The sequence below is a fragment of the Trematomus bernacchii genome, unplaced genomic scaffold (assembly GCF_902827165.1).
Source record: "Trematomus bernacchii unplaced genomic scaffold, fTreBer1.1, whole genome shotgun sequence".
In the NCBI taxonomy this organism is placed as follows: Eukaryota; Metazoa; Chordata; class Actinopteri; order Perciformes; family Nototheniidae; genus Trematomus; species Trematomus bernacchii.
The window spans coordinates 7,334,211-7,354,022 of NW_022987973.1; the positions used below are offsets into that span (position 1 = coordinate 7,334,211).

Here is a 19,812-nt window from a genome sequence, read left to right on the forward strand (position 1 = left end):
TTGCACATAGTATGATGGTATTTAACTGCAGCAAGTTACACAATTTACAAGATACAAAATGCAAAAAAACACACCTTGTAACGGTTCTAAGGGTTAGCAGCCAGTTATAAATTACACAGTTATTAACGGCATATATATATATTGCACATATAGCACATATTGCACATAGTTGATTGGTAGCTCAGCATGTTGGTCGTGAAGATGAATGGGATTGAACATTTGGTATACATTTTCTAATGAGTTACTTTATTTTATATGATGTTTTTACTTACTCCAGTTCATGTTTTATACAATGGCCAAAAGACTAACAAAGGTGTTTGGTTATAAAGTGATGCATGCATTCTCTTTTAATTGAAAGGTAGTCAAACACATAGCCAAACGCTTTTGGACTCACAAATTACCATTGAAATAATTGTGCTATCATATTTTGTAGACATTAGGTTATATACTTATTAAATAAGTGTTTATTGATAAAGTTAATCCACAATGAAAAACTATTGCTCAGTGTTAATGAAAGAAAACAGGTGCACAGATGCTTTTACATGGTTGGTGAAGGGGGTTTTGGGGTGTTTTGTATGTTTGGAGCTAGTTGAACAATCTAAATCTACCAAAGTGCTTTGGTTGCAAGAAAATTGCTCGCTATACCAAACATCTCTCTCAGGATCATCACTCATGTGGCCTGACAACCCTCATATTTTATTTTGTGGTTATTGCAGAATAAATCTTGTGGAATGCAGTTCAAGAAACACGCATATGTCTTTAAGATAGTAGGGGTTACAAGTAGAGAACATCTGGGTAAAGTAAGCGAAAGAGAAATAGAACTTCTTTATGTCGAATCTGTTGCTTTGAGCTAAGCATCCTGTGTGTAGTGTGTGATGTCTGTCCAGTACAGTATGTCATCAGAATCAGAATCACTTGTATTGCCAAGTAGGTTTACACATACAAGGAATTTGCTTTGGTATAAGTGCAAAGAGTTGCAAGAGTTAGGAAGGTTTTATAAATAGAAGAATAGAAAAGTTAAAACAAGAGACCTTGAGCTTCTAATCCAAACACAACTGAGCCACCAGGCAAGAAGATCAAGAACATAAAGGATAGCTGAAGTAATGCTCATTCTTGGCTGCAATGATAGAGCACGCCAGAAGAATTGCAGAGCTTTTGACTGTATGTGCAGAATAGGTAAACCTCCTTTGATAACATGCACATGACAGCAGCCTGGAGTATAAAGTGAAGAACTGAAAGCATGATATGTTTTTGTTTTGCTAAACAATAGCGGAGGTCCAATACACAGTGCTATATTTAGCACCACATGGGCACAACACATCAATCAGTTGTCATCAGGCTGTGAAAAGAATTTACAGATACACACGCTTTATAAGCCATATCCTGCTGCAGAGATCCTTACATTGGGATTATAGTAACCTCAGGCATCAATGTGAATGTCATTAGGGTTCACTGTTATATTTATTTTGAATGCCTATAAAGATCTGTGGATTGACTTTATGGTAGTCGTTCACAGCTTGATCGATCCCTGTGCAAATGGTCCAGTTACTGTGAGAGAAAATGAAATCTAAGAAGAAACAAAGCTTTAATGCTAATAGAAGTTTAAATGTATCAACTCCAAGTTTTGATTGTGCCTTTTATCTTGTAATGTACATGGTATTTTGTGATTTAGTTTAACACCCATGCACATATTTGATTGTTTGATGTAATCGGCTCATTGTTTTTCTGGTTGGCTACATGGCTGCACCTTATAGCTATTGACTGAATTATGGACGTTTAGTTTTTGCCCCAATTTGTTTTGTCCCTGTGGAAAATGTATGTTTAATATAATCTGTCTGCCAGGGCACACCCTGTTTAATACAGATTCTCCTGCAGTGAAATGTGTCATAATCATAGTTACACCTTCACCCTGAGTGGTATGCTAATCAGTAGCTTCACAGAATATTTGAATGTGAATGTATTCCCTCATTAGATTGATTTTTCATTGCATTGGGGATATACTGTGCGATGGCAGTCTGCATACTTAAATTGATATCACTGATGGTGCAGTAATTAAGCCACTTTACTCATGTTGCTTATTTGCATTTTGTATCTTTTGCATGCGTTGCTGTTTTAAGGCAGATAATGACTTTTGCTTCCTATCAATCATGGCACTTTAGACTCATTAGCCTGTTTCACAAAAAGAAAACACCCGCTTAGTCCCACGCAGCCCTGCTCAGAACAAATGGGGCTACTCAAAAAATAATGATAACAATAATAGTGTTGCTCTTGTTTTGAGGCTGTGATCAAACGGGCCTGCTCAGAGGAGGGAACACAAAGCTTTAGTTATAAAAAGACTGTAACTCATAAAATTATTTCTGCTTTTGTTGTTTCTCTTTCCCTCACGGCAGGGATACTCTTTGATTTATAAACTTCAACAAGGGAACTTTGTGTTCTTACAACTTATTTGTCGTTTGTTTTTTATTTGGAAATACTTTATGACAGTGACCTATTTTGCTCACAATGAGTTACAGTCCATGTGCGTCAGACAGGAGACTGCATGATAAGGGTATATTTTATTCAGCTAATTTAGGCTACTGGCTTTAGAACCGCCCAACCCAGCGATATGCTCCTCTTGATTTATCACTTTGTTCTACTTTACTTCAGCATCATAAATATTCATTCTCCCGTAATTTCAAAAGCAATTCAGCTATGTTTTTTCAAACGGCAGGCATCTTTTAAAAGCAGGGGTTATTCTCAGGTTGTTGCTTTATTATGAAGTTGAAGAGGTTACACTGGGATTTAACCTGTCATAAAGATAAAAGGGCTTAAAGGGGACCTATCATGCAAAATGCACTTTTGTACGTCTTTTATACATGAATATGTGTCCCCGGTGTTCCAGGGAACTCACCAAGTGTCAGAAAACACAACCCTCTCTATTTTCCTCCATACCCAAATCTCTAAAAAAGGGGCTGCAACGGATCTGATAAAAACTGATCCAGATTTGAACACTGTCCTGACGTCAGGACGGTGGCGCTACGGCTATTGGGCCAACTCCACCAATCAGGAGGAGACAGCCACGGCCATTGCCGTTCGAAAGCGCTGGAGACGCTGTAGTACATATGCCAGGCCTCTAGATGGTGCTGTTGCTCACAGAATCAACCCTTGCAAAAACAGAGCTATAAATTGTCAAATTGAGCGAAATGAGGCATGGCTAAAATGCATGATCTGTTTGGTATTTTGAAAAAAAAAAAGTATAAATATGCCTTATATAGGTATGGTCCTACACTATATTATTCAAATATAGCATGATAGGTCCACTTTAAGTTACAATCAACTCTTATCAGCTTGTTTCTTTATTATCGGTTTTATGTACCAAAGAAGGAAAAAAAGTACATGCTGATTTTTTCCAGCAGGAGAAGAATAACTTGGAAGAAACTTTCTCCTGTCGCACTGCTGAGGGCAGAGATGATGTTCATGATCAGATAAAGTTCTCAGTCATCTTCAGCAGGACAGTCTTAATAAACTAACAGATGTTTCCATTCATGACCTGCTTACTGTACGGTACTGAAGTTGAACACCAACTGCCTGTGCCATGGGGCCGGTCCGTCCTTCTCTTCTTCCTGGCAGATTCAGGTCATCTGAGGTGGGGAAAGAAACAGCAAATAGAGTGGGTGTCATGACTTGTCAACCCAGCTTCAACTTGCTTTGTTTGTTTAGCAGTTTTTGTAGAGACAGGGGATGATGGTATTTTTGATAGAAGTTGCCGTGTGATTGTATTTTTTGTGGATCTTTCACCACTCATGAACTTGGGTATTGTTTAATTTTCTTTTAGTCTACAAAACACCCAAGTAAACATGTATTCTATCAAACCATATTTCAAAATAAATACTAATTATCTTTGAGAGACAATGTACTTGAAGTTGCTGCATCAATTAGACCAAGAACACCCTGTCCATTACTGAGGATGGGGATCCAAATAGCTTGAAGGCTTCTATCACGTTGAGAGACAGCCACTTAGTTGTTTAGTGGATTTGGATCTATACCTATAAAATAAATACACTGCATGGACAATAGTAGCTTTGAAAATGTGCACTCTAGAAGCAACTTTAGACTGTCCTGCCAATACCATTAAGAGACAGAGTGATAACTTTATAGAAAAATATATCGTTTTTTTAAGTTTGAAGTCTATTATTTGTGCTTGCAGAGATATTCTCCATGCAGGGTCGGAGATGGAAAGGAAGGGCAAGCACCAGACAAAAACAAAGCTTGGACATTGCATCTTTTTGCACAGTGATGTGCGGATACACTAAACACTGTGTTTATAAAAGTAGAACGTTTAATTGATACATTGTTGATAACTTCCTTTATGGAGAAAAATCGATAGCATCGTCAATTATCATATATATGTTTGTGTAATACGGTGGTTAGAGCCTTAAGTATATAAAAAAATAAGCAGATATGATGGCTGCGGCACATTTTTTGCTCATTTTATACAAGCTTTTTCTTATTAGGATGGGTCCCTGTAGATGCATTAGCAAGATTCTCATTGCTTACAAATGTAGTAAATGTTTATGTATGGTATTTTCCTCAGTAAGTCCTTGTTTATACTGTGTATCCCTGTGTACTCTAAGTTTAGGTTTCACTGTTCTGTTTGATCGAGCTGCTTGGACCTTTTTTTGTCGGGGTCGCTGTGTGGCTGCTTCTCTGTGTGGACCGAGACATTGTTTTCACAAACACATCTGTCTGCCCCGGTGGGCCCCGAAACTACAACAGTGACCATTAATTATTCACACAGGACACAGTGTGTGTGACAGAACACATGCTGCCAATGAATATTTAACTCCTTTTCCTCAGAAGACATTTTAGGAGTGAAAATTAATTCGACTAAACCACCTTTAGATATTACACAGAAAATAAAGAATATACAATTCTCCATCAAAGGAGAGGTTTCATCATGCTGCCACGACAGTGCACGTTGGTGGTAACCGACAACTTAATCCTATTTCCTTTATGCAAGAGCGATGGCTCAGAACTGTATCACATTATTGTTGGAAGAGAAGCAGCTTTGCCAGTTTAACCATCTTCCTGATTTCCTTCCCTCGCCTCTGGAGACGGTCTGCACAGATGCAGAACAACTGTCTCCTGCAGGACTGCGCAGATAAGCACAAGTGAATTCTCTTAGACGTGCCTCTGTTCACCTGCGCTTGTAAAAGCAGTGTGCAGATCAGTCATTGTGTAACAAAAGATCCAGGCTATGCAAGTTTTAACTCACAAACATATATTTACCTTTTCCCCAGAGTAAACAGAATTTAGTTCTAAGGCTTGCATCTTTGCTTGTAATATTTGGAAGTCTGACAAAAAATAATGTACAACGCTAAAGTTATTCATCATTCTCCCTCAGGAGCTCTCATTTGTTTGTTTGTTTATTTTTCACGGGAGTAAAACTGCTGAGTTTGGATATAGTGATGTGTATGATTCATGTGTGTTGTGTGCTATGAGTTTTATTTTTCCCCTGATGGCTGCTTGGGAGCTTTTCCTCTGGGGGGCTCACACCAAATGTGACACTGATACTGTAGAAAGACTGTCTGAAAATGGTCACTATCAGTAATAATATTTATTTTATAGTTTTTTTCATACTGATGACGTGACACAATACACTTTTCTTAGAACTTAAAACTTAAAACTTTTGTTTTTTTGGCTTTTGTTAAGCTACAACCTCAGTTTCAACCTTTGTACTGTATGTTCGTTGGATTTTAAGTCAAGAACGAAGTCAATTGTTAAAAAACCTTAGGAAGTCACATTTCTTTAATGCAAATTCTTATTTTCTTTGCTTCCAGCCAGCGTCATATAATAGCGTAGGGGAAGAAAACAAACACAAAACAACTCTTTACCTCAGTGAAAGGACAAACAACTCTTAGATTTGCCAATGGTGTTTTATTAGTGTAGTAAAAAAAACACCCTCTAGTCACAGTTACATACAAATCATTGTCAATAAAGTGTTCACATTAATGTTGTTTACTATTTGATATGAGTCCAGGTGTGTGCTCAAATATCATAAAAGATAATGACTGTTACGACTCTCCATTGTCTGATTTTCACAGGTAAATCAGAGCGGGCTCCGTTTCCTGGCTATGGGAGGAATCCTGGAGCATCTGGCGGCCAGGTGAGTTCAAAGCAAAGCTATATGCAATTGTGTTACCATAAATCAGCTTCTATATTCCCAAATACCAATAACATAGTTTCACTTGAAAAAAAAAATCAAGCAACATGTTCTAAATTGTTAAATAGGTACAGTAGTATCATCCAAGCAACAGTGTATTAAACAGTCAAAACATAAAGTAACAGTAAAGCTCAACACACCCAGCTAAAGGCATCACACAGCCCCTATATTAAATATTTAGAGCGACCAGTAAACGAAACCCCTCTCTGTATGTTAACCGTTTGATCCAGATAGATAAACAGGAAAAACATAAATGTACCCCTGAGTTTTGATTCCTTTTAAGTAATACTAATATAAGACCCTGCCTCTCTTCCACCGGTTTCAAACAGGGAATCCATGCCTTTATTTAACTTAGGCTGGATTATTGCTAATCCCTCTGTTCCTGATAGCTCCCCTCTTTATAACAACCACAAACCGAGCAGTCAAGCTTTTGTCAAGGCTGGGGGTCCATCACTTTTAAACAAAACTGCTACTTCCATTTGCTTTGGGTTCATTTTTTGAAATCATTTCAAGATCTTACCCTTTCCAAACGGTAACATGCAAAGAAATCAAAAGCCACTTTAAAGTTTGAGCCCTTGAGATTCACAACACATCCTGACACCTATGCACTGCTCTTTAGGTTTCTATATATCCAGTAACTGAAGATGCTGACTGAAGCCGAGTAGAAGAGCCTTTGTAAATGATGAAGTTTTCATTTTTTTCGGAGGGAATACAATTTAAGATATTTTGAGAAGGAGTTTTGTTCAGATCTGCAGCTGCAGAGATCTGAGATGAATGATTATTCTTTTATTCTGCAAAAATATATATTATTGAAAGAAAAAAAAGACAACCTGGCGCGTTCACACCGGAGTACTTTTCCCACAATAGTTAATCAGAACTCAGATATATTTGCGTTCACACCAAAAAGCCCCCTGAACTAAATTAGTTCATCAGAACCATTTTTACCCCCTTTCCAGTCCCTGCTAGAGAGCAGGTACTTTCGTGGGAGAAAAAGGTTCCTATGTCTGATTGGCTGGGCGGAATGCAAACCACGCCCCGTAAAACTCCCAAAACGTTTTGTGAAGCCGCCATTTTATTATCCTCGCATTAGCATTATTAGCATTAGCATTGCTCAATATACATATTGATTTGTACACTGCTTTATATGTAACAGTTGAGTGTGTGTTTAGTCAACTGGTTAAGCCAAATAATTCAACAAGACAAGGGACCTGGCAGTAGCCATGTTTGGAGCTCTCTACATACAGTGGTTACCCACATATTGCTTTATATAGTTCTGACTCAAAAAGTCTCCATCTGAACTTTTTAAAATCTCAAGGAAAAGTATAAAACTGCTATAACAGATGGAAAAGTATTAAAGATGCAAGAGTCTAATTCTCTCCTTCTTGCAAACTAATTCAGAGGTGTTCACAGAAATTCACAAACATCTAAATTTGATCGCTACAATAGTGTAAAAGAGGCCAGTGTAGCTGCTGGGATTTAATATCATTGAACAAAGGCAACAGCAGAAATGGCTCTGTTGTGATATGTTGTCATTTTACAGAACCTGACCTGATTATTTTTGTTATTACATGTGTATCACGTTGCTTCTGGCAGTTTTTCATGACCTACATTGTAGATCACAGAAGTTATTTATTTCATATATGCTAATTTCAAACTAAAATAAATGTTGTTATAGGTATTTGTCAATCAAAAATCAGAGCTGTTGCAAACATCTCCTTGGTAATGGTGTCAATCCTCAGCCTGCTGTTTCCAAGGGGGCGCGAAAGGGGAGTTTAAAAGCTGAGCTGCTGCAAATCGCTCAAATGATCCCGGCTCTACTGGTCTGCAGCCGATTACTCTAATTAGACCAAGCTCTTAATTGGCCTCTTAGCCCAGTTTGTTGGGTTTGCAGAGGTTAAATAGATATTGGTGATAGGATGATGTGCTGATCTGTCCTGTGGCACAGAACAAACAGATCACATACAGTAATAACTTCAAACTGCTGAAGGAAACAAGCTCACCTCAATAAGCCTTTCCTTTATTTTAAGCATTTGTTTTTGTTTGTTTTCTCTTCCAGTCTTCCTCTGTAAGGTCGGACGTCGGGATGGCGAGTCCGAGTCCGGTGACTCCGTCAAGGAAGTCTTCTGCTCCTTTCTACTCCTTCACTGCAGCCAATCCTAGAAGACGTTCTCTGCAAGATCCTCCAATCAGTGGTCAGTACCATCACAATGATAAAAAAATAGATAAAATGTCCTGAAAATGAAATGTTATAGTTTATTTGCAAGGCAAGTTTAATCAATTCACCATTTAGGGCATTCAATGTGCTTTTTAACAAAACGTTAAAACATGAACACAAAACGACATTTACATATATTTAAAAACAGTCCTCCAAAGCCATACAAATACAAATAAGACAAGCTCAAATAGAATAAGACAGGTATAAAATACAAGAATAGAACTTACAGTGCAGTGTAAGATATTAAAAGTTTTTTTATTCCGAAGAAGGCAGCAGCAAAAAGAAAAGTCTTCAGCCTGGATTTAAAAGTAGTACGAGTTTTAGCGGACCTGCAGTTTTCTGGGAGTTTGTTCTAGATACAGTATATGGAGCATAATAAATGAACGCTGCCTCTCCATGTTTAGTTCAGGGACAAAATGCAGCTTATGCAGCTTAAAAATAATCCAAATCCAAATAGAAACTTTATGTTTGGGGCACAGTTGCCCTGAAATATAAAACTAAAGTATGGAAGGTATATTCCTAGTAGATATAAATAACCAAGGACAACAGAAATACAGTCACATAGTTTGTTATCAGTCATATGTTACGTTGTTATGTTATGTTGATTTTTTTTAAACAATGTCTTTATTGAGGGCTGAACTATTAGAAGAAAAAACTAAAACAGCTGTAAAAGTGGGGTAAAAAGGGAAAATACAACTAAACAGTAACAAAAAGCATCACCATAGGATAACAAGCAGACACATTAGACCCAAACATGAAAGCTTTTCTCAATCTAAACCTGAAGACATAAACGGAGCTACACTGTGGGCCCTGTCTCCAAATATTTTAGTAACCCACCCCAAAACCGTTTTTTTTATATCTTAAAGGGGACCTATCATGCAAAATGCACTTTTGTACGTCTTTTATACATGAATATGTGTCCCCGGTGTTCCAGGGAACTCACCAAGTGTCAGAAAACACAACCCTCTCTATTTTCCTCCATACCCAAATCTCTAAAAAAGGGTCTGCAACGGATCTGATCAAAACTGATCCAGATTTGAACACTGTCCTGACGTCAGGACGGTGGCGCTACGGCTATTGGGCCAACTCCACCAATCAGGAGGAGACAGCCACGGCCATTGCTGTTCGAAAGCGCTGGAGACGCTGTAGTACATATGCCAGGCCTCTAGATGGTGCTGTTGCTCACAGAATCTGCCCTTGCAAAAACAGAGCTAAAAAATGTCAAATTGAGCAAAATGAGGCATGGCTAAAATGCATGATGTGTTTGGTATTTTGAAAAAAAAAAAAGTATAAATATGCCTTATATAGGTATGGTCCTATACTATATTATTCAAATATAGCATGATAGGTCCACTTTAAGTTAATTGTTTAACTCATGTTTCTGTGTAAATCAGGATTTAATCACGAATAGTCCATTCTGAACAATGCCACAAAGTAGATTTCTGGTACACTACAGTTCGTTTACAGCACATTCATGTTTGCCTTTTGTTTTTGCCTGAGAATGACTAGACCTGCTTTCATCTCTCCACAGATCCTCTACAAACAAAAAAGGTTCGCAAGGTCCCTCCTGGCCTGCCTTCATCTGTGAGTGGAAGATCATCTACCTCTCATATACATTGATTTCACAGTGAGCTTACTTAAGCACACACGCACACACACGCACACGCACACGCACACGCACACGCACACGCACACGCACACGCACACGCACACACACACACACACACACACACACACACACACACACACACACACACACACACACACACACACACACACACACACACACACACACACACATCTATGCTACTCAACTCACACGCCCTCCCTCTTGCACACAAAGAGCGCTCTTGACATCACTACCACGCTTCTTAGGTCGGATCTTTTATTTTGTTCCTAACTCAGCAGTGTTGTGGTGCCTGTTTACCTAAGCTCTGACTTTTCATGTTTGTTGTTTACATGCGTGTTGTTTAGTTTTAGTGTGTACATGTCTAGGGAACATCTTCAGTACATTTTGTGTGTGCGTCCTCACACTTGTGCACCTCGAGGTGATTGATTTTCAGTGCTGCCCTGTCACAGTCTGGCCTCCTCACAGCCTCTCCTGGGAGAGAGAGAGGCTGTCAGAGCAGATCCCCAGCTCTGCTCTTTTGATGTTTAATTAGTCATTAGGTAGCCGAACAGGAGGACAGACAGAGATTAATAGCACGGAATATCTGACATTTCTATTGGTAATGATCCCGGTGGAGCAGAAACCATTAGGATGCAGAGAAGTGTGGAGCTCAGCTTGCTCTCACTTAGACAGGGGGTGTTGAAGTTCATTAATATGCATAAATCAGTAAGTCAGATGTTCATTGTTAAAACCCCGGCGGATTGGGAAAGGTTTAAGCCTTGCTTTAAATTCCTAGAACTGGTACAAGACAATATTTTTTCCTTTTCTAATAAGAAGCAACTGGTTTACCAAAATCCCCCCCTTTCTTTCCTTAAACAATGAAAGGGTTATCTTTTCTTTTTTTTTTGGTGAGGGAGTCTGAGACTGGATTTGCCTTTCAGAGCTCTGATAATCGTCACCTCTGCTGCTGTTACTCTGAAATCAAATATGGAACAGGCCATGCAACATAAAAGGCTGGCATGTGTTTTGTTTCTGGATTTGTATTTGAAAAGAAGTTTGTCAGAGCGTGAGGGAGAGAAGCAGCCTCTGACAGCAGCAGGAACGTGAGCTGCCTTCCTCTTAAGTAAGTGATATATTTGCGGTCTTGTCAGGCGCAGGGAGCCAAAGAATGGTTGCCTCGCGGGTTACATCTCTTTGTTGTGTAAATGGACGCTGGGCTTCTATTTGTCAGTACTTAACACATGGGCGCAGGTGCGGTTCGGTGACTCATGAGAGTACAATCAAGCAGTACAATGCTAGATGGGGGAAAACAGTGACGGAGCACGGGATAAAATACAGCTTCTTCTTGTCACTCAGCGCTGCTCAGGAGATAAAGCCTGGAGCTCGGAGGAATTATCCCAGTTAGTCTTTGATCCTATTTGAAAGAATGAAGATGGTAGTGTTGAATAAAGGGCTGTAGGTCTCTTTTAACCTGCTGACAGAGAAAGGAAAACATAAAGCTGTTTTTTTAATAGGTGATATATGTGGAGAATGTTTGAGTGGGAGGTTGTCTGGCAGCTTTTAAGAAGTGTTAGGATATCAGTATTGGAGGCATAGGTGAGGCATGTTGGCATGATGGTGTAAAGATCTACTTATGGCCTCTACAAATGTGTAAAGTGTTGCAGATTGCTCTATGTCTGAGGATGATTATCAGCCAAGACCCTTGTTTGTGTCACTGGCTCCGACACAGTGAGGGTGGTGTTGAAGAAGTGCAGAGGGGAAGGTGCACCTGGAGTCAGAGATACTTTGCCAGAGGCAGCTGTGAAGAGCCTGCAGCGTACCTGTACAACATGAATGCAGCTGCAGATGCCCTGAAAGCTTTTGCTTGTGTAAGCAAGCTCGAGAGGCTCACCAGAGACCTGAATAACTGCTTGATTTAAAAAAAAAAATCAACACAGTGCTTCCTATCATTATGTCTACTGCTGGGAATGTTATTTATTTATTTCATCCTCAAATCCCCTTTTGCCTCCAGCTTGTATTCTTGCTTCTCAGTCTAAAAATACATTTCAGAGTTTTGAATCAGATAGGCAATGTAAGTTGCAAGCCCAAGCATGATGTTATTGTGTGTGTGTGTGTGTGTGTGTGTGTGTGTGTGTGTGTGTGTGTGTGTGTGTGTGTGTGTGTGTGTGTGTGTGTGTGTGTGTGTGTGTGTGTGTGTGTGTGTGTGTGTGTGTGTGTGTGTGTGTGTGTGTGTGTGTGTGTGTGTGTGTGTGTGTGTGTGTTTGTGTACACTACATGATGGAGCTGAATCAAAATATTTACGGGAGCACATCCTCTGCGCATTTAGGCTTTGACACAGCAGTGCAGCAGGATGTGAAGGCTATCTATACAGGCCAGCTGGCTGATTGCAAACATTTAAATGTTTCTTCGTCTTATATACAGACACCGTACCCCCTTTAGCCACACACATACTTTCCTCTGTGGTCTGCTAGATGTGTGCTTGCAGCCATGAGATACTGCAGATGTGGTTGTAATTGTGTGATGCATATGCCTCAAAAAGCCACTGTTATCCACCATCAAGAATAATCCATGCAAGCATACGCACACGCTATAATATACAGTCTAACATCATACATTTTTAAGACAAGTAAGTAATAAAAAAGAAAGAAAAAGGGGGCATTAAGAAAGTATAACATGTCCGATAGATGAAAATCTTTAAAGTGCTTAAGCATGAAAGCTTCATATTAAAATAATGTGTTACAGTAGACACCCTGTCTATAATTGGTTCCCTGCATTATCTTACTGTATAAACTGAGCGCTGAGGACGGAGCATTGTGATTGGACAGACAGGCGGCTGCGCTGAAGGATGCTGACGGGCAGCTGCGTGGGCACCTGTCTGACAGGAGGACTGGAGACGGGGACTGTTGGGGCTCGTGGGGGAAAGTGGCATCTTGTAGGATATTTATGGGGAGCTGCAAGGGCATGGTGTGTATATGTGTGTGTTTGTTTGTGTAACTAGTGCCCCCCCCCCATCCCTATGAACCCTCCTCTGAGGCACAGCGGCTCGATGTGACACTTCCTCCCTGGCTTTGGTGACGCTATGGCTGCAGGATGAGAGAAAGAAAGTGGTGGGCTGAGATTCAGCTCCCCTCAGGGACTTTTGCAAGCGAGAACCCTGAGTGTGGATGACAAAATAGATTGACATTTGCTGACAGATCACTCAGACACCCTTGCTTCTGAGAGATGTGTACTGTGTGAGCTGTAAGAAAGGAAGTGTGCTTTAGGCTCTGAATCTTACAACCAAAGATGTTCCTTGCAGTGCTGTCTGATGCATGACATTCAAAAGATACATCCCTGCATCTTGAACAGCTCAAAGACAAGAGATCATAATATTGTACTACAACAGTACCCTAATGTTCCTGTTGCTAAGAAAGCAGTGCCTTTTTGTTTCCTTCTTTAGAACCACAGCAGGCCGGGACTTTGTATCAGGGCTTGGTAAATAGACTGTGGATAAAACACATTAGTAGAGCCATATGTAAACATCCAGCATCACCCCGGGTCTTTTTAAGTATCTAAATGAGTGTTTAGGGGCACCCAGCAGATCGGTGAAAAGCTGCACATGTGCAACTTATGCATATAACAAAGACACAGTTAAAGATTATAAATAAGTATACATGCATTCATGTGCCATTACATCCTTTAAAGTACACTGATTTTCCTAAAAGAGCCGACCAAAGGCGAGTGAGGGGAGGAAACAATAGGCATTACATTTATTTGTGCCTTCAAAGAGATAAAAACGTTCAAAGTGTTTTAAAAACAGCAGGGTGTGTTCAGGTCTGCAAACGCTAAGAATGATTTTTCACAGTTTGTATGCTTGTGAAAACGACATCATCATATTGCCTGGAAGTATTTTGTGTGTCATCAAATTTAGTTGAACATTGTACAAATGTCAAGAAATTAGTAGTTGCAGCAGAGGTTGTCATCGGCTAAAATTAGTTGTATAAAGATTACAATTTAGATTAGGTTTTTATAAACAATTAAAGCTATTCTGGATTGTTTTTTTGGCATGACTGAATGAGAGATTCAGTGTGTATAAATTGAATAATGTGTATTGTAGATATAAGTCATTTTTGGGCTGTATTTGAGGCTCCGACCTGACCCCGGTCACTGAGCTCCCCTGAGACGGCCTCATCAGATGGCTGATTAGATAGACACCCTGCGTCTGACAGGGATGATGCTGAACAGTCGCGGCCACCTCTGGGACCCTGGCTTTGTGTTTATCTGTATTTGGCTTGCTGAAATGTACCACTGACATTAGAGGCTGCAGATAATGGAACAGGCAAACAAGCCAGAGGCCTGAGCCCTTTCATCTGTGGAGAGAATGAGGAGTTAAAAGGACAAAGAGTACGAAAATAATGCACAGATTAAAGTCATTACTCACTTTCTGGCCTGTTGTAAATTATTCATGTAGAGCTTGCGTGAGTTTACAGCATTAATGCAAACCTTGATTTCAGATCGCTGGCAGGCTCAAAAACACAGCCTGTCAACAATCGGAGAGTGTTTGTTATTTAGAGAGCAGCGAAGCCAGGCTGCTCTGAGAGTTCATCATCGAACCACACGAGGGGCTGCTTCTTTACTCATGGAACCTTATGTGTAATGTGGAGTGTGTTTGTTAGGTATAAATCACACTACTCGAATGTTGAGTGTCTGGGGATTGTGGGTGATTGTGATTTCCTTAGTTTTCTATTGTCTAGAGCCTCATTTAAAATATAATCTATAATTTAGCAGAAGCATTATCATGAAGTTCCTTTCAAATATTTTCATAAAAACTGTGTTAGCGTCTCTGATGTGTTTGAAAAAGGAACTATTTGCAATTAAAAAATGAATGACGCAGATATTTCTTTTAAAATACCTCGATGTACATTCAGAGTTTTGTTCAACTGTGCCTCTAAGGACATGTACACACACGCCTAACATGAGTGTGAGAAGGATGAATGAGCTTGTTGTCAAAAGGAGTTGTTACAGTTTTGTAAAAGGCCATGGAAGTGATGAAGGAAGAGTTGTATTGGTTATTGGCCGCCTCTCAAAGATTCACAGGCTCACAGAGTAGAAAGAAGTTGTATCAGGAGAAACTTCAGATTTGATCCAAGGTATAGTGCTGCACACGGATTTAAGTCAACAAACCGTATTAGATGAGACGTTTTTTTGATGCCAGGTGCGTCCTCCTCAGATTCACACAGTACAGAGACTCACTTTCTCCTAAATAACCTCTAATTAGCTTTTATTAACCACCTAATTAGGATCTTATTCAACACAGGTTGGAAATAAAGGGAGGGATAATACACCGCACATAGTCAAGTTTCTGAACAAACCATAAAGAAAGAGAGAAACAAATATATAAATAGCCATGACATCACTTCAGTAACTAACTACATTCAAATGTATCAAAAATGTAAGCAAGATATCAAATAACTTGTATAATAGCGGTATAATTTTGTGTATTTATGATTTAAAATGACATTCTCCTTATACAAATATCCTAGTAGTAAGGGGTGTTTCTGCTAGATGTAAAGATGCTGTGGTTTCAGCGACAAAATAGATGGGTGTTCAAGCTTCAACAAAATAATTTGATAATTATATTAATTTAACAAATGAGTCATTGTCTTTTTTGAAGCAGCCTCATTAGTGGATTTCCTGGAGTAACAATAGAGGTTTTCCAAAACAGAAAAATCATCTCTCATAATTTTAATTCAGCTAAAATTAAACCTCCACTGGATCTTAATCTCTCTCATCACATCTATCTTTTTTAAGGAGAATTACATTTTCTGTTCTCAGTGTTTTTAGTTATTCCAACATTTGGTTTAGGACAGATGTCCAACAAATGTGGTGCGTTTAATTTCTCCAAGCTTGAGGAATGGATGTAGTTAGTTGCTTTGCTACAAACATTTACTGCCTTCAGACTTTAAGGGCGGATTTAAATGGCCGTTTGTTTGAAGGTTGCTGTGCCCAATTATTAGTCTGTGTGTAAAACCTTTTTGCAGCCTTGTAAGCCTGATCAAAACATAAATGCAAGCAACATACACACCAAAGAAAAATTATAATGGGCAAGATTCGTAAAACTTTAATGAAAACCAACATCATAATGTCATGTCTGTGACAGCATTTTCCAAAACGTGGACATTTTGTGCCAGAGCCTGTTGTGTTTTAAAACGGCACTTTTTAAAACAAGCCTTGAGTATTTCTGAACAAAAAAATGTGTGTCTTGTTTAAAGAAATAAACTGCTGAATGGTTACAATAAAAACATGTAAAAGAAAAGCAGTGCCTGGACATTTTCAGTATGATTGGTTCAGTAAATCTTCCGAAAACATAATTGTTCCCTTTTCCCCTGTTATTAATCTTAACATGGTATTTCAAACATTGGCAGTACATCCCAGAATATCCTTTTTTTATGCACATTAACTGTACTCTAGGGGGATAAACCAGAGCTGGGCTGGGTCTGCTTTATGAGAGCTGTGGAATTTAAAAAGGATGTTGGGTTTAACAGCTGTGGTCGACAGTCTCACAGTCTGAAGGAGGTGGCAGTCAGTAACGTTCATTACAATTTCAGATGCAATAAAATTCATCAAGTCTTTTCACTTATTGTATATGGATGCAAACAAGTTCACCTGTCAGGGAACTCTTTCACAACCATTGTCAGTCAATCATGACAGTTCATGAGCAACAGATGTAATTTATACAGTTGGACACCCCTGTGTTTTTCAGCAAATGTTCATAAACTCACATTCACTGCGAGAGTCAAACATATTTTCTTCTTCTATCACAACAGAGTGAAACAGTGTTGTAATAAAAGTGTTCAACCGGAGTGAAGTCATAGAACTGTTTGCAAGTATTTTTGCAGGAATATGGTTCATAGCAATTGGTCTATGTCGTTTTTGATCATGACATCTCCAGTGTGTATGTTTGTTGCATTCTGGGCCTGTTGTAATGCAGTGGAGCTCAAAAGTGTTGAAGCCTGTGTGGTTATTTCGAGTGTCTATCATTATTATTATTAACTGATCACACAAAATGGTATCTTGCAAGACTTCAATAAACATAAGTTAATATATGTTTGACTGTTTAGTCAGTCCATCTCTTTTACCATCTGATTTTTAAAGTTTCCTGGAAAAAAGGTGATGTAATAATGATAATTCTACGCCACATCGTCCCCACACTTTTTCCATTATACTTTTACACTTTGACAGTGAAGCTTGAATTGAATTCTTCGTGGTATTAAGAATAATTTAAATATCCTACATTTAGCTTGAAGAAACCTGCAGAACCCCTGAATTATTATTGTCTTAATATCAATGCATTCACGAAACAGCCATGAGTTGGTGAGGGTGGGGGTCTGAATGCCTCTGCCCCCCCTCCTCTGACTCAGCCTCTAATTAGAACCAGAGCTTCTTACAGGAAACAATTTTCCTGTCTGATGACATCATTGCTAAGTCCATGCGTGAGATTGGGGTGAGCTCAGCCTGTGGATTTGCTTTTTGTTTTTCAACACCCAAACAAATCCAAAAAAAGCACCTTGTGATGACTCGAGTGTCTTATAGAGGGTGGTGTTAACAGGAGGGTGGAGCTGAGCCTTCAACCCAGAGACAAGAGGTTTTAAAAGTCTAACCCAGTGAGCCCCCCCCCCTCAGAGAAAATTGAGATAAACTCTGTTTGAAAAATAAGCTTTGAGATGAACCTGTTTGCAATGCACCCATGGATGTAGAGCTATCAGTGGAGAATTTTGATACTGACGTGATCATTCTCAGAAATGTGAGTGTGTTTTTTTCACTATGATTTCTAAGAGAATGTATGGATATTTATTTGTTTCTGATTGAAATCACGTTGAAGGTTATCCTCAAAAAGTAAGATTCACATTGAATCGTGCATATATGTGTTGTTTATAATAATATAATAATACATTTCATTTTTATAGCACACTTTAAAAACAATGTCATCTCAAGGGGCTATAAGGAGAAAATAATAAAAACCAATAAAATAAAAAGTTATCGAAGGAGCATATTGAATAAAATATGGTAATATACAAAAAAAAGGTTAAGAGCATAAAAGGTTCAAATAAAAATAAACAAAGTAAAAGACAGTCAGTAAAATGCGGTGCGGAACAGGTGGGTCTTGAGGCTTTTCTTAAAAACTGTTTGACTCTGAGAAGGAGGGAAAATTGTAAAGCAAATAGGTAAATGGGTACCTTAAGTATCCTAACTGCATCTATGAACTTTGTGTTTCAGCCAGTGCTGCAGCTCCAACTGCTGACCCTGTCGGTAAACAGGCCAAATCAGCGGACAAAACAACATAAAACAATACAATAACTAGCTTCCTGTTTTCACAACACTGGCATGCACCTGTTCTTTTCCCCTCACGCACATCTTCCATTCAAGTCTCTCCTCCTCTACACTTCCTACACTGATGCACTCTGTTTTCCCAGTTTTTTGTAATACCAACTCTGTGACCTTAACATAATTAATTACACAAACATTTCCTCTACTTGACATGCATAGATATTCTCACTGTTTCTCCTGCAGAATCAGTAGAGTTGAGATTGCAGAGTCCTGAGTCAGCTTGGATAGGATAAGTGTGCATCATTTCCCAAATGAACACCAATCTCCTCTTGCTTTCATATATCTGTCTTGCAACACTGTGCTGTGTGCCCGGACTTGTTTTAGACCCCTTCAAACACTTCTATCACGACCATGTCCCTTAAAGAATCAATTTGAAACACCGTCAGATGTAAAACAGTAACCGCACGTAGATCCAGTGTTTTGGACAAGTTTAAAAGAGAAGAAGAAAGGGGGGATAAATAATAACAGTACTAAAAGGAAAAGTATTATACAGGCCTAGTTTTGTTAGGGAAGTGGAAGCTTTCATCTCTCTATAACAATAATGTTGTCATTGAGTTTTCAGGCCTATGTTTAGTCCAGGAAGCTTCGAGTGGCAGACATGAAAGGCTCCAGTGAGGCCGAGCTCTCGCTGGAAAAGGGTATCTATCCTCTCCTCCTCTCCTTTCTTCTCCTCTCCTTTCTTCTCCTCTCCTTTGCTCTCCCCTCCTCCCACATGATAAAGGTAAATGGGGAGCTGTGTGGCTTGCTGTGAAACCATGGTAAAATGGCTGTCCATGTTCTTTCTGCCCCCCGGTGCCCCCCCCTGTCTGAGGCCCCCAGGGTTTAGGAAATGGAGCATTATTTTCATGTTGCGACGTCACAAACCAGCCCTCTCTGCAGCTGTTGCATTTTTTTTTACAACTCAGGCACTTCACAGCTAAAAGTCTCTCTCTGCCAACTCCACAACCCTCATACTTCACATTTCATACATACTTTCTTTTCCCTCATAACCTGGATTTGCATTCATGGATTATTTGTTTTGCCTTACACGATGAGCTTTCACTTTCCCATACGAATGACTCCTGCTGGGTGTGTGGGCCACGTGTGGGAAAAGGTCAAATGTCTTGTCAGATGCTTGAATTCTGGAAAAATGGCAGATGTTACCTCCCTTAATGTAGACTTGATTAAACATCACAAAAACAAAAACAAACTTCGGATTAAAATGCGTGGAAGATAACACATTTGATCCACTCATTTGGACACCTTTTATTTTAGCAAATGAATCAAATCCAAATCATTGTAGTTCCAGTTTGTTGGGGTTCCCCTGCAGATAATCTTCATTTTTATGCCTGTGATTAATTCCCCCCCCCCCTTCTTCTTTCTTAATCCGCTCACACATTTGTTTTCCGTCCCGCCCACTTCGCTTTATCTTCTCTACAC

At 39.3% G+C, this 19,812-nt stretch overlaps 1 protein-coding gene across 3 annotated transcripts in view; it reads left to right on the top strand.

Annotated features, from left to right (window-relative positions):
* tcf12 (transcription factor 12) overlaps positions 1-19,812 on the top strand; it is a 73,232-nt gene that overhangs the window by 29,036 nt on the left and 24,384 nt on the right. For all 3 annotated transcript variants that reach the window (XM_034117033.1, XM_034117035.1, XM_034117034.1), the window contains exons 6-8: positions 6,084-6,145; positions 8,259-8,394; positions 9,949-10,001. In XM_034117033.1, coding sequence (XP_033972924.1) covers positions 6,084-6,145; positions 8,259-8,394; positions 9,949-10,001 — 251 coding nt within the window. The remainder of the gene's footprint in view (positions 1-6,083; positions 6,146-8,258; positions 8,395-9,948; positions 10,002-19,812) is intronic.